The sequence below is a fragment of the Ovis aries genome, chromosome 6 (genome assembly GCF_016772045.2).
Source record: "Ovis aries strain OAR_USU_Benz2616 breed Rambouillet chromosome 6, ARS-UI_Ramb_v3.0, whole genome shotgun sequence".
Classification (NCBI taxonomy): domain Eukaryota; kingdom Metazoa; phylum Chordata; class Mammalia; order Artiodactyla; family Bovidae; genus Ovis; species Ovis aries.
Window position 1 is genome coordinate 45,850,041 of NC_056059.1, and position 13,753 is coordinate 45,863,793.

Genomic DNA, 13,753 nt, shown 5'->3' on the forward strand with positions numbered 1-13,753 from the left:
ATCCAATTATTTAAAAAGAATGACCAACTGACTTGCTCTGGCCAATGAAATGTGTGAAGTGCCCCATCTGAGCAGAAGCGTCAGGAGCCAGCTGTGACATGTCACAGGGTGGCCCTAGGGCAATGGCTTTGGAAGCACATTTTGGTGACTCCTCTGTTAGGTTGGGCTCCTGAAGAACTATGAGCGCACAGCCCCTGCCGGCACCCCCAGTAGTGTGAACAGCAATACACTGGTGCTATGTTAAGTCACTAGGATTGGGAGATCTTGTTATCACAGCGTATCCTGGTCCATCAGGGCTGAGACAGTGTCCAACACAGTGGAACACAGTTACCTGAGCTGCCGCATTGCCCCGAGTAGCTTCATGCTTCAGCCACATAAAGACATCTCCATCTTCTTTGGTTTGTACCTTGAGTATTTCATCATCTTTTAGTCTAATCGTTTCAACATATGCCTAAAAGGGAAGGAAGGAATATAAGACGGGAGGGAGGGAGAGAGGAAGAAAGGAAGGGGAGAAGGGAGAATGAAAATATCCAAATAATTTGGGCATGCAAAAGACATGCCATTATTCTTAAACCAGCAATTATTCAAGTGAAAACTCACAAATAATGGAAATATGAGGTGTGTCCACAATGCCATAAGATCATTCTTTTTAAATGAGTAGGTCACACGCCTTGCATCTAAATGGGCATTTTTGTTCCTATCAAAGCATTTGCCTTGGGAAGATGAAACTTACTCCACTTTCTCTTCCTTTGCTCAAGCTAGTTCAGAAGTCCACCTCTGTGCCATCAGTTTTAGGGCCAGATTATACAAGGCGTCAAAAAAGGTAAATCAATGAATTTTAAGTATAATCTTATTATTATGTTTTATTATTATCCTGCATGACTAGCCCTTTTTATTTAGCAGGCTCAGCCTCCAATATCTTTTGGCTATTTCCAAAAATGAAATCTGGTCTGAAAAGAAAAGGGCATATTAACTTTTTGAGTATATGCACAAGGATGCACCAGAGGTTCTAAGGAGGAACCCAAGGGGAAAGTTCACAAAATGCTTCAAATTTGCAAACAGCCTCCCAGGTATCTGCCTCCTTTGAAGAAAATAAGGCTCATTTTTATGTATAAATTTTGGCTCTTTATCCAAAAAACAGTCTTGTTGTTTCACAGTTTCCCCTTATATTTAATACATGATGAACTCTATCTAATGCCAGAGGGCCTGGGAAGGGCTTCAAGGCCACAAGCAGATGGTAAAAAAATTGGTTCTGGATGAGGCTGGGAGAAAGAACAAACAGCTTTAGAGAACAAAAAGCTCAGCCTGATTTCCCTTCTGATCCTCTGTTTGTCAGCGAAGGGAAGGACTTAGACATGTACACACTGCTGTATTTAAAATGGATAACCAACAAGGTCCTACTATATAGCACAGAGAACTCTGCTCAGTGTTATATGGGAGCCTGGATAGGAGGGGAGTTTGGGGAGAATGGGTACATATATATGTATGGCTGAGTCCCTTTGCTGTTCACCTGAAATTATCACAACATTGTTAATCAACTATACTCCAATATAAAATTAAAAAGAGAAAAGGACTCAGAATCACAAGCTCTAGCCTGCAGCCCCATCATCCACTGTGACCACATGCAACCAGAGGTCCCTCTTAGGGGCAGTAGAGGGCAGACCTGGGGACAGAGCTAGGACTCAGAACACAACAGGTATCAATTCCTGTTGGGTGTCTAACCTTGACACACCACCCAGCAAATAGCAACAAGTAGAATAATGATGCTGCCACCTTTGACTGAAACCATGTGCAGGGTGGTTAACAAACATTTTTTTCACTTAATCCTCATTACAGGACTGAAACCCAAACATCACTGTGCTCAATTTATAGGCAAAGAACTGAGGCTCACAGGGTAAAACCGTGAGCTCAAGGTCATGTTGTAGAGCGGGCCTTGGAAGCCAGGTTGACCTGTCTCCAATAACAGGCTCTGAGAGACTCCCCAGCAATGTCGCCTTCTAGCAGGAAGGCCCTGGAGTCCTGTCTGGGCACTGGTCTCTATCTCATTCTTCGCTAACTGCAAGGCCAATAAGTAGGCGCTTCAGGTCAAACTTCAGGAGATACTCTGTCATCTGCGACGAGCCTGGAATTGGGCAGAAGCTCAGGCTGCTCAAATAATATAATTCTCAGCTATAAGGGTTTTTTTGTCAACTAGGGAGTTGGATATTTGATTTGGGATTGATTTTCTTCTTTTTCTTATTTTGCTTTTTCCTTCTTAACTTTGTTATGATACTTGAATGAAAGACATAGCACATGAAGACAGAGTTTCTATGCTGCAAGAATTTATACTCTTAGGTATTTCTGCCACTCTCTGGCGGTGATAACATACCATAATCACCAACAAGGACTGTGTGTGGGGACCGACTGCTTGGTCCAGATTGACTCACTGAATCTTTACCACCTCATAAGACAGTCCCTGTCAATATCCCCACTTCACACATGTGGAAAATGAGGCCCAGAAAGGTTAAGCAACTTACCCAAGTTCTTCAAACTAATGAATCAGACCCAGGACAGCTGGCTGTGAGATAGTCCTCACCCAGCCTCACCACCCTGTGAAGGACTTATGCCTCTGGGAGAAAGCAGATAGGGGTCTTGTTCATCGTCTCCCTTTATACACAACGAATTCCATCTAATAGTGTCACAGTGGTGACATCAGATCTTTCACATCACCCCCAGGGGATATGAATTCTAACTCGCCACTAACTACCTGTAGGCCTTGGGCCACTGACTTTATTGATCTGAGTCTTAGCTTCTGCATCAATAAAAATGAAGTGTAGCATGGTATCTGCTATATCAAAAGCACTCTACCTACTAGCCATTATTTTTAAAAGTGCAAAAGTCCCCTGGAGAAGGAAATGGCAACCCACTTCAGTATTCTTGCCTGGAGAATCCCATGGAGGAGCTTGATGGGCTACAGTCCACGGGGTCGCAAAGAGTCGGACACGACTGAGCGACTTCACTTCACTTGCAAAGAGTTATAAACACTCAGGGTTCAAATGTAGGCTCTACTACCTGCTTGTTGTTTGTTGTAGTTTGGGCAAGTTCTTTGGCTTCTCCGAGTCTCAGCTGCCCCGTTTGTAAAATGGAAACAATGCCTGTACTGGCCTCGCAGAGTTGCAGGGGGACTCAACGAGATTGCTTGTGAAGATCTTAGCAGGGCGTCTGGTACACGGGAAGCCCTCTGGAGCGGCAACTCATGTTTTAGGTCCTGAACTCATTCTAACATGTGAAAGGCTGACAGCAGCTTAGAATATCGGCCCTCCTGTTGGTGTTTGCAGTTTTGTACAGCTCAGAGCCTTACGTTGTGGGGATGAATTTCTGAGAGTTTGATGCTTTTGAAGATGGAAGGGAGAGATCTGAGGAGGGAGTGTCAGGGCTGGAAACATCTGAGAGCATCGTGTTGTGTGTTGGGCTCCACTCAGCACACATCAGATGAATTAATTTATTCACGCTATCAACTCTGCGAGGTGGAGCATGTCATGGCAGTCTTTACTAGTGAAAAACTGCAGAGACAGAGAAGTGGGTGGAATTATCCCAGATTTCACACCCTATGAACAGCAGGCCTGGAACCTGAATCCAGGCAAACTGGCCTTGAAGCTACACCTCAACTGCCTGCCGCACCCAGGCTGGTGGTCACATCTTTACAGCTCTGGGGTCCCCACAGTGGCAACCAGCACCAGTCAGAGCCACACACCCAGGCCCTCTGTGAAAGTCAACCATCTACAAAGACATCTGATGAAAGAACAATCCCTAAAAGGGGGCAGTGTCGGACTGTTCATCCATCAAACATTTTGAGAACAAGGAATGATGCTTCAGATGGGAAAGTGACAGATCCTGGATGAAGCTATGGTGTGGAGAAAGACCGGTGGGGGTGAGTGTTGGGGGCAGAGCTGGGGAGATGCTGGCAAGAGTCCAGACTGGCTAGTTCTGGGATCTTCTGTAGCTTCTGTCGGGGAAGGGTTCTTTTTGTTGCTCTGTTATAAAATCAAGGCCTCTAGGATGAGCAGTTCACAGCCTATACTGCAGGGCTAAGACCTGCTGACCAGGTGAGAGGAGGTCTGGTGTCCAGAGACTCTGCAATCTTCATACGTCCTTGGACCCAGCATCAGAGAAGTCTCCACACTGTCCCTAGACTCTTCATAGGCTTTGCCACCTTTCTCTCTGCTCACCTGCAGGCTACATCATGCCAGATGTCTGCCATTAATCACTAGACAGGCAGGACGGAGCAGAGATCAGGGAGGGGTAAGGAGGGTGAAGGACTTAGTGGACTTTGAACCTGGGAAGCAAATGCTCTTAGCGGGCCCCCATTTCCCAGAGCATCTATGTTCTCTGAAGTCGTGAAATAGAATGGTTCAGCCAGCACTCCCGGGAACTCAGCAGCAGGGCAATTTGAGTCTACACCTAAACCACCACTTCCTTCAGGGTCTGGAGGAGCCACCGGGAGGAACCCAGATCTTAGGGTGTTTAAAATCAACTACAATGTTTGGCTTCCAATGCGGGGAATCTAAGTGTTCTTTGTTGACATTTAACATTTTAGGGATTTTAAAAGTAAGAATGGAGGAATATCAAGTGCAAAAATGTAGACACAGAAGCAAGTACTCAAGATTCCCCAAATAGGGAGAAGGGGTGTCGACTGCAAGGGAGGTAGAGTTGAAAGCCAAGTGCCTAGGTGCTTGCTGTCGACAATGATCACTGGTCACATGAAAAAGTACCAGAGAGTCAACAAAACACTGCTATCGTTTTGTGTCCATTTCTGGTTACTCTGCATTCCATCCTGTCAGTCAACAGTGAGTGCCATCTAAATTTCAAGCACAGTGCTGGGCATTGGGATCACCAACGTGAACAGACGAAGTGTTTGTCTTGGGGGGCTCCCAGTCTACTGGTACAGCCAGTCCTCAGATCCTGTACTCAGCACCCATCATTGAGTGAGGGCACGGATGTGCCTGGGTGCCCAGGTGCAGGGCAAAGGGGACATCCAAGGAGAAGGTGATGTCTGAGCCCAGTGTCCCAGGAGGAGGAAGGGTCAGCAGATGGGAAAAGGAGGGGTGGGCATAGAGAAAGCAAGCCAGATAGAGGAAACCCGGCAGGGTCAGGAAGTATGGCCAGCCTGATGTGACTGAAAGCTTGGCATCTCCAGAGTGGGCCAGCCAAGCAGGGACTGCTGAGAGCTGAGACCGGAGAAGCAGAGAGAAACCTGATCAAGCATCGACTCCTGTGCCAAGCGATGAGCTGGACTTGGTGCTTCCGGGTCAGTATTTCTCAGCCCTGACTGCACGTTACTACCATCTGAAGAAGTTTTAAATACACACATGCACGTAGACGTATATACCCATACTATACGCCTGGACCCCGCCCTGTCAATTTGATGAGACTGCGGGGTGGAGCCAGCGCAGAGGTGTTCTCTGATCCCCCACGAGACTCTGAGGTGCAGCCAGGTTGAGAACCTCCCCTGTCGTCAGCCCCCTCTGGCCTCCATGGGAAGAACACGGAAATGGACAAAACTGGTGGCAGAAAGGCCAGTTAGGGGGTAAATGTATTTGCCAGAGCTGTTGCCATAAGAAAAAGCCACAGATGGCACAGCTTAAACCATGGAAACCAACTTCCTCGTGCTTCTGGGGGCTGGCAGTCCATGATCAAGAGGCTGGCAGGCGTCATTCTTTTGTTTGTTCTGGCCACGTGGCATGTGGGATCTTCGTTCCTGGACCAGGGATCAGTCCCACACCCTCCGCATTGGCAGCTCGGAGTCTGCCAGGGAAGTCCTGGTCTAGTTCCTTCTGAGGCCCCTTTTCCCTAACTTGTGTTGTCACACGGTCCCCCTCTGTTTCATCCTAACCTCCTCTTCTTGTGAGGATACCAGTCATGCTGGATGAGGGCTACTCATGACTGAACGTTTTCCTCTCTTCAAAGGTTCTGTCTCCTTAATGTAGGGCCCTATTCTGAGGTACTGGGCGGGAGGGCTTCAGTCTATGCACTTAGCGGTCAATTCATGCCATACTCAGTCCATAAAAGGAGGCCATCATAGCTGCTCAGTGGAGAGATGTAAAGGACAGTTGTAGGCTGCGGCTGTATATTGGATGGGAGTGGGAGCAGAGAGAAGTTGGCGTGTAAAGCTGCTGGGGATTATAACCTCAGCTAGGATGATGGGGGGATTATAACCCCAGCTAGGATGACGGGGGGATTATAACCCCAGCTAGGATGATGGGGGGATTATAACCCCAGGTAAGGTGATGGGGGGATTGAAGGTGACTCCCCAGTTCCTGGCACGGACAGGGGTGTCATGGGTTGAGGAGTTTGGGGGGAATGGAGAGGAGGCAAGAGTGTGTTGCCTTTGTGATAGGTTATTTTTGCAGATGGGGGTTTGTAAGAAAGAGCTCAGCCTGAGAGTCAGATTTTTGTGTCATCAGTATGTGGAGGGAGGGATGTGTGAGACCCCTCTAGAAGGTGTAGACACAAAAGGCTGAGGACCAAACCTTTCAGAAGAGCACATTCTGAAGGGCGAAACGGATGATAGGAACTCATTTGTGATTAAGCCACAAAAACAAGCCAAAAAGCAATTAGTGTCTTCTTTCTCTTTGACCTGAAGTAGAGTCCCTCTAAATCATATATGAGTGACATGAAGAGAGATTGCTAACACAGAAGTGATGGGAACCATAGGTTACATAGAAAACGGAATAAGAATCAAGAACGAAGTCACTGATGGATCTCTGGTTTGTTACTTAGAGGTCTGGCTTTCCAGATCTCTTCATTTTTTATCTGCTGTGTGTGGGTGTGCTCGGTCATGTCTGACTCTCTGTGGCCCCATGGACTGTGGCCTGCCGGGCTCCTCTGTCCATGGAGTTTTCCAGGCAAGGATCCTGGGGTGGGTTGCCATTTCCTTCTCCGTGGATCTTCCCGACCCAGGGACTGAAACCTTGTCTCTTGTGTCTCCTGCATCAGCAGGAGGATCCTTTACCACTGTGGCACCTGAGAAGCCCCTTGTTGTGTGCTGCCAGTGAATTAATAGATCTCTCAACAAAAGGATATTTAAATTGACGTATGACACCTGCTAAAATTCTCAAGAAGCCATTAATTACACACTCTTGAGAAAATGAGCTATGATACAACTGACTGTATAATTCGTATCTATGATTCTTAATCATACGACTTTCCAGCTGCAAGATGGATCTTCTCTATTCATCTTCTCTGGTTCTGACCAATTAAACATTTTCTTTCATAATCATAACACTTCATGGGCCAAATCTTCAAAAGAAAAGGAGCTTGTTAGCAACATACCATCTCCCCTTGCTCATTTATGCTGCATTAGAATTCCTAAAAGTGTATACGTACAGGACATTATTAACACATTCAAGCTTAGCAGAACAATAACAATATAATTTGGTGGTCTAATGTTTTTATGAATGTGTTTCCAGAATAATTCTTTAAAAACTTTATAAATGAATAAATTAAAACATTCCTGTCAAACTGAGGTCAAATTTTGCCCATAGCCTATGTATGCTGAGAGAATACAAGTCTATTCAGGAGAAATCATTATCTTCTAAAGGAATCAGAATGTCTATACAGACAGCCTTTGGGTGCCTTATAGCTTGATTCATGTTCAATGTTCACTGACAACATGTATCTCTGAGTCATTTATTTCATAACTCTGCAGTGGCCACTGCAGGGTTCTTTTCCAGAAACCATTCATTCCCAATCATCGAAGCACACGTTTCCTGCACTGGGGGTTTCTAAATGTAATACAGGAGCAGCACGGGGAACAGTAAGTGGTCTGGTTCCCAGTTAGCCTGCTCTGTCTAAGATTCCACAAGCCTGACCCATCCCCCAGGCTCACCAAGCATAAGGTGAAAATCAAGAGCTTACGGCTTCAACCAGAGCCAAATCTGACCACACAGCAACCTACTGTCCCTGGTTGCACAAACCCAGGCACCCCAGTGGTTTAGATACTATCTTTGGCAGAAGCTGAGTAGCTGAAATAGTGACTATAAAATCAGAGCTTAAAATATTTACTGTCTGGCCTTATATAGAAAAACATCGTCAACTCCTGGTACAGTCTACTCGCATTTCTCAACTTAACTAGCTTAAAGGCTATGAAAAATACAAGCTGAGAGGCCAACCACATCACAGTCTACTCCTGCTGGATGCAAATCTACATAATTTAAAGGCAGCTTTCTTTTTATTCTTACACCGTCACCTTCACTTGGGCTTCCCCGGTGGCACTGGTGGTAAAGAACCTGCCTGCCAGTGCAGGGGATGTAAAGAGATATGGGTTTGATCCCTCGGTCAAGAAGATCCCCTGGAGGAGGGCATGGCAACCCACTGCGATACTCTTGCCTGGAGAATCCCATGGACAGGGGAGCCTGGCGGGCTACAGTCCATAAGGTCGCAAAGAGTCGGACATGACTGAATAGACAGTGCATGCACGCATCACCTTTACCTATAGCCTTTTATTCGCAGTTCCTGAAACAAACCATCAGTTGGTCCAGTGTAACACATCATGTTTTGAAGGCAGATATTAGCCACTGATTTCTTTGCCTAACGAGTCAAAAAGATAGGTGAGCCTGCAAAATGAGAGGCTGGAGTCAGTGCCCCTCATCCAGTCCTTAATCCAGGATGGACTGCCTGCTGTCAGTCACCTGGAGCCCTGTGGCTCCTGTGATGGGCAGATGCTTCTCGAGGTGCTGGGCAGCAGGAACATAGGGAGGGATGGAGCTTTCTTATATGTAGACTCTGCAACTCTGCTGCTTGTGATGTGTTGATAGCAGCCCTTGGCTAACTGCCCCCGCTTAATTTGACTCAATCTCCCCTGACATCTCCAGATCCTGCCAAGTCACATGATTTTGGAGCCAAGACAAAATGTCTCTCTTTCTGGTGCACATGGTTTTCAAAATCAAAGTCTGTCCAGGGCTGTATCTCCCCTCCCCATACCAGTCTTCCCACTCATGGAAAGTTCTTCATGCACAGATGTAGGGTGGTCCCTGCGTTCAGCCTGAGAGCACAGTGAGGAAATATGAATTAGAGATTATGAGAGGGCTTCTCTCTGCATGGGATTATGCTTGCACTCTGAAGGCCAGTGAATAAACCAGCCGCTGAGGCAGATACTTCATAAAATTGCTCAGGAAGCCCTAGCAAGCAGGGCCATAACCACTCCTACCCATTTCTCTCCTGTACCTGATCTCCTTGTAGTGTGTGCTGGTCAAGAGGTGTCTTGGTGGCGATGTTGCTGTAGTAGGCATAGGACAACTCCCAGTCCAGGGGGTAGTTATCAATACCCTGGTAATGCTTGTACCCAAGATTCATCGAAGACAGTCTCTCACTGCCCTGGCCTCCAACCAAACTGTACAACATGCCCTGTTAGAAAGAAACGGACAGTGTTCACAAGACTATAGAAAAGGGTGGTGAAATTCTAACACAGAAAGGTCATCTGGACCCACCCCTATAATATGAACTTAGTCATTCTGGAAAGAAGTTAATACACCTTTTAAGAAAAACTTTAGATAGGACTTCCCTGGTGGCCCAGTGGTTAAGACTCTGTACTCCCAAAGCAGGTTGCATGGGCTCTATCCCTGGTTGGGGAACTAAGATTCTGCGTGCCACACTGCATGGCCAAAAAACAAAACAAAAAACACGAAAAACTTCAGAAAAGCCACAAGAGCTTTCTCATGATTATCTGTCCTTACTGTCTAATAGCTGAAAATTCCTTTGTTCTTCTCGCAGTGAAGACAGGGTCTTCTCCTGACTTATCTCACAGCTTCTCTTCGTGTATCCACCAACTGTTCTAAGGATGCTGGCCCACTTCAGCTACATCATCTGTGGTCAGAGGATCTGAATGGTGGGCCGCGTTCCAACCTCACAATCTCAGAATGGTAGTGTCCTTAGAGATAGACTGGTCCAACCACCTCATTTCAGAGTTAAGGAAACAGAGGCTCAGAGAGTTGAAGTCATATGCCTTTGGTCAATCAGTCGTTTTGTGGCAGAAACAGGGCTCAAGTCTTCCCCTCTATACACTTGGATGGGGACTGCCTCAGGGACTTAGGAAAGCATGCCATCAGTCATGAGCTGCTACGGCCAGAGGCGCACACAAAGGAATCAAGTGAAAGAAACGCGGAGCCACCTGGGAGGGTGTGAACAGTCTGAGTCTCTTCAAATCCAGGATAAACAATCCTGGGTGCAAATACAAAAACTATGTGATCAGGGATTATTTAGCAACACTTATAAAAATGCAACTCCGGATGTTAAGCAAGTTGCATAAGAAATTTGGATTCAACACCATAAACAAAACAGTTTAGTATGGCTTTTGTTTTAATGTGAGCAATTCACTCAGTCATGTCTGACTCTTTGTCACCCCACAGACTGTAGCCCTCCAGGCTCTTCTGTCCATGGAATTCTCCAGGCAAGAATACTGGAGTGGGTTGCCATTTCCTTCTCCTGTTTTAATGGTAGAAGGCTGAATGTGACAATTGTTTGCTTAGAGGTCTAAATGATTCCACTAAGCTAAAAAGTCATATGGAATGATGGGCCCACAGCCAGAATAGTTACAAGAATTGGGTAAGAGGCACCTGTTCTTGAAGGACTAGGGTTTTGATAAGCCCTGCACAAACTATTCCTTAGTATATCAATCGTATCCCCATGCTGTGTCCAGAAATGGATAAAGTGCACTTCTTCACTCACTGCCAGCAGAAGATCCTGTATTTAACACAGCCCTAAGCTGTTTTTCTTGAGTGTAAAGATTTTAAAGGACTCCAGGGAGCATGAACATGTCCAGTTCCACCTCGGGCACGAGGGCCTTACCCTGCAAATACAATCTAGGTGACGGATATTCCTGCGACGCATGAAATACTCTACCTGCAGCTGATCCCGAGGTACAGTTAATCCAGTTTCATAAAAGACTGCGAGGTAGTAGGATGCTTTATGGTATCCACAGCAGCTGGCATCCATCAGAAAGGGGACGATGGAGCTAATTTGGTGAAGGCCATCAACACTGGAGAGTCTCTTTACAGCCTTCTCGAATATCCGCCCACCGATGTCTAATACAGATTCATTTTGGTTCCTCGGCACTGTAAATAACACAATTCACAGCACACACAATTAACTACCATGGGATCGACATGGCTTTAAAAAGAATTGGGAAGAGCCAATTAAATCACCTGAGTTATTAATATTGCTGGTCCTGCAGTGCCTTGAAATATACCACCTTCCGGGGAAGTAAATCAAACCCGTTGGGGATGCCAGAGTGTCATTCTGTAAATAGCTTTTCCTTTGGCACTAAATGACAGCCTAGTATCCTGGGGGAAAGGATGTGCTTTCTATAGCTGAGAGAACGCCTCAAGAGAATAATCTACTCAGTGTAACTCACACCAAGTTAGGACCATCGAAACTGCCAGGGAGATTTTTTTTTCCCTCTAAAACTCTGAAGGAGAGTGTGTTTTATCTCAGAAATAGATTCTAGGTGCTTCTGTAAAAAGTTGAGCACAAGAATCTTATTTTGAGATGCCTTCTTATCATCTTTTGCCTCCGGTTTTCCTTGTGGGTTTCTAAATACAACAAAAAGAATGTCAACTTTTATTGGAGGCTTATGAAATGCCCAATACTGGGTTGAGTGCCTTATGCAAATTATATCATGTAATTCAAACAATTTTAGGAGGTACTATTATTAGGGTCTTAATTTTTCGGATGAGGAGATTGAAGTCTACAGAAGTCAACTAACTTGTCTTAAGTTACAAAAGCTGGCAAATGGATGAGCCACGCTTAGACTCCAGCTTGGTAGGTCATAGAAAAAGAGTCCTATTCACTGCGCTCCAGCTTCTTCCTGATAATAGGCAACCAGGTGTCTTAAGTACCTTACTACCATGGGTAGAGACCTCCCTATACAATCGCTTTAAGCTATGGCACTTCCTTTCACCTAATCCTCCCATAAATTGATAAACTAAGTCCAAACGGGCAAGTTGTAAGGCCTTATAAGCTGTCACAGTCCTTTAAAGTCTATCTACATTATTCATCTCTCGTTTATTAATCAGCCAGCAAATGTTTGCAGTTCTACTCTGTGTACCTACTAGATGCTATGTTACAAAAAGCCACATAGGATTGCACAGGTACTATTTCCATTTAAAGAGATGCAGTCAACTTATTTAAAGCGAAAATTTTCTCCCCTAAGAATTACGTCCAACTGTTTTCTTTGAGCTTCTTCAATCTATCCCACATTAAAATGTTACTAACAACTTCCAGGAGGCAACGAGAGCCTCATTCTATCAGCACTCCTTCAGAGCAATGTGGGAGACCTGGGTTCGACCCCTGGGCTGGGAAGATCCCCTGGAGAAGGGAAAGGCCACCCACTCCAGTATTCTGGCTTGGAGAATTCCATTGACTATATAGTCCATGGGGTTGCAAACAGACATGGCTGAGCGACTTTCACAAAAAATTCACAAAAGGCATGAACAGAGATAAGTTTCCAACGTGGGAAACCTCTCTCTGGAGGATCTGAGATTGGATTGAAGGGGAGGTCATTGGCAGAGGTTGATGCCTCTGCCTTGGCATCACAGAAGCCAGCGGAATCCAACGGATGAAACTGTGAGCCCCACGCCATTGATTATGAGCTGGTGCCTATCCCTTTGAGCACATAGGCAGCTGACTGCCCCTGTCAGGGAGGCACGTGCCTTCACTCGCTAAGCTGTGGGAAAGGTACCCACCCACCACCTCCCCTCAGCGCTAAGGTAGTCCTGTCTCCTGGCTCCTGAAACGCCTCACCCTCACCCTCCTCAGCTTGTTCAGAGGCCGCACCTTGGATCTGCTTTTACTCTCTCCATGCCAAGAGGTAAGTGCTGAAAGAACCACCTCACTGAACAAACAGACTTTGCTCATCTTTCTGTATTTTTTTAAACTCCTAAAGAAATAGCTGTTTGCTATTAAAAAAAAATAAAGACTCAAACAATGTAGGTTTATATAAAATAAAGAGTCCCCTCTCTCCCAGTCATTCTTTAATTGTGAAGGAAAACTATTGAAAGTTTGGTGTATATACTTCTAGACTTTTCCTCAGCACAAGTAATTCATTACACATCTATCTGCCTATATACATACATATTTTCCTTCTGAAAAGCTCCTATAGATTCAAACTCCCAACTTTTTTCCCTTATGAATATTTTTATTGAAATTAGTTGAACATTGTGTTAGTATCAGCTGTAGAACAAAACGACTCATACATATTCTTATTCAGATTCTCTTCCATTGTAGGTTATTGCAGATAGGAAGTCTAGTTCCCTAGAAGTCTAGTTCCCTATGCTCATCTGTCGACTTTCTTTTGAAATTGACAGCATACCACAAATACCTGTCCACAGCAGTCAGAAGCTTCTTCTTCTTCCCAAACTTTTAATAGTTTTGCATTTTATAGCAGTGTTGTTCTTCCAACCAGTTCTCTATTTTTAGCCTCTTGGGTTGCTTCCAGTGGTTTGGCTATAACCAACAACATGCCAATGAACATCCCTGAACATTTTCCTCTGCTCATCTGTTGGGATGGATCTGAATAATAACCCCCTTTTCCACCAGGAGTCTGGGGCTCTTCTTTTGAATCTTCCCTCTGCAGAGTTGAGAGAATTCCATCCCATCCAACCATTAGACAGGGTGAGAACCTACTGCAGTGATTCAGTGTGTACTGCAGCACTCAGCTGGAGCTGCAAAATAAACCCTACCCCTACTTGCTCTTATATTTACTTTTAAATACATGCTC

At 45.4% G+C, this 13,753-nt stretch overlaps 1 protein-coding gene across 2 annotated transcripts in view; it reads right to left on the reverse strand.

The window, feature by feature from the left end:
* Positions 1 to 13,753, reverse strand: part of SEL1L3 (SEL1L family member 3) — a 109,892-nt gene that overhangs the window by 37,949 nt on the left and 58,190 nt on the right. For both annotated transcript variants that reach the window (XM_004009750.6, XM_042251286.2), the window contains exons 10-12: positions 10,879 to 11,090; positions 9,205 to 9,384; positions 332 to 451 (exon numbers count right to left, since the gene is read on the reverse strand). In XM_004009750.6, the coding sequence (XP_004009799.3) occupies positions 332 to 451; positions 9,205 to 9,384; positions 10,879 to 11,090 (512 nt within the window). The remainder of the gene's footprint in view (positions 1 to 331; positions 452 to 9,204; positions 9,385 to 10,878; positions 11,091 to 13,753) is intronic.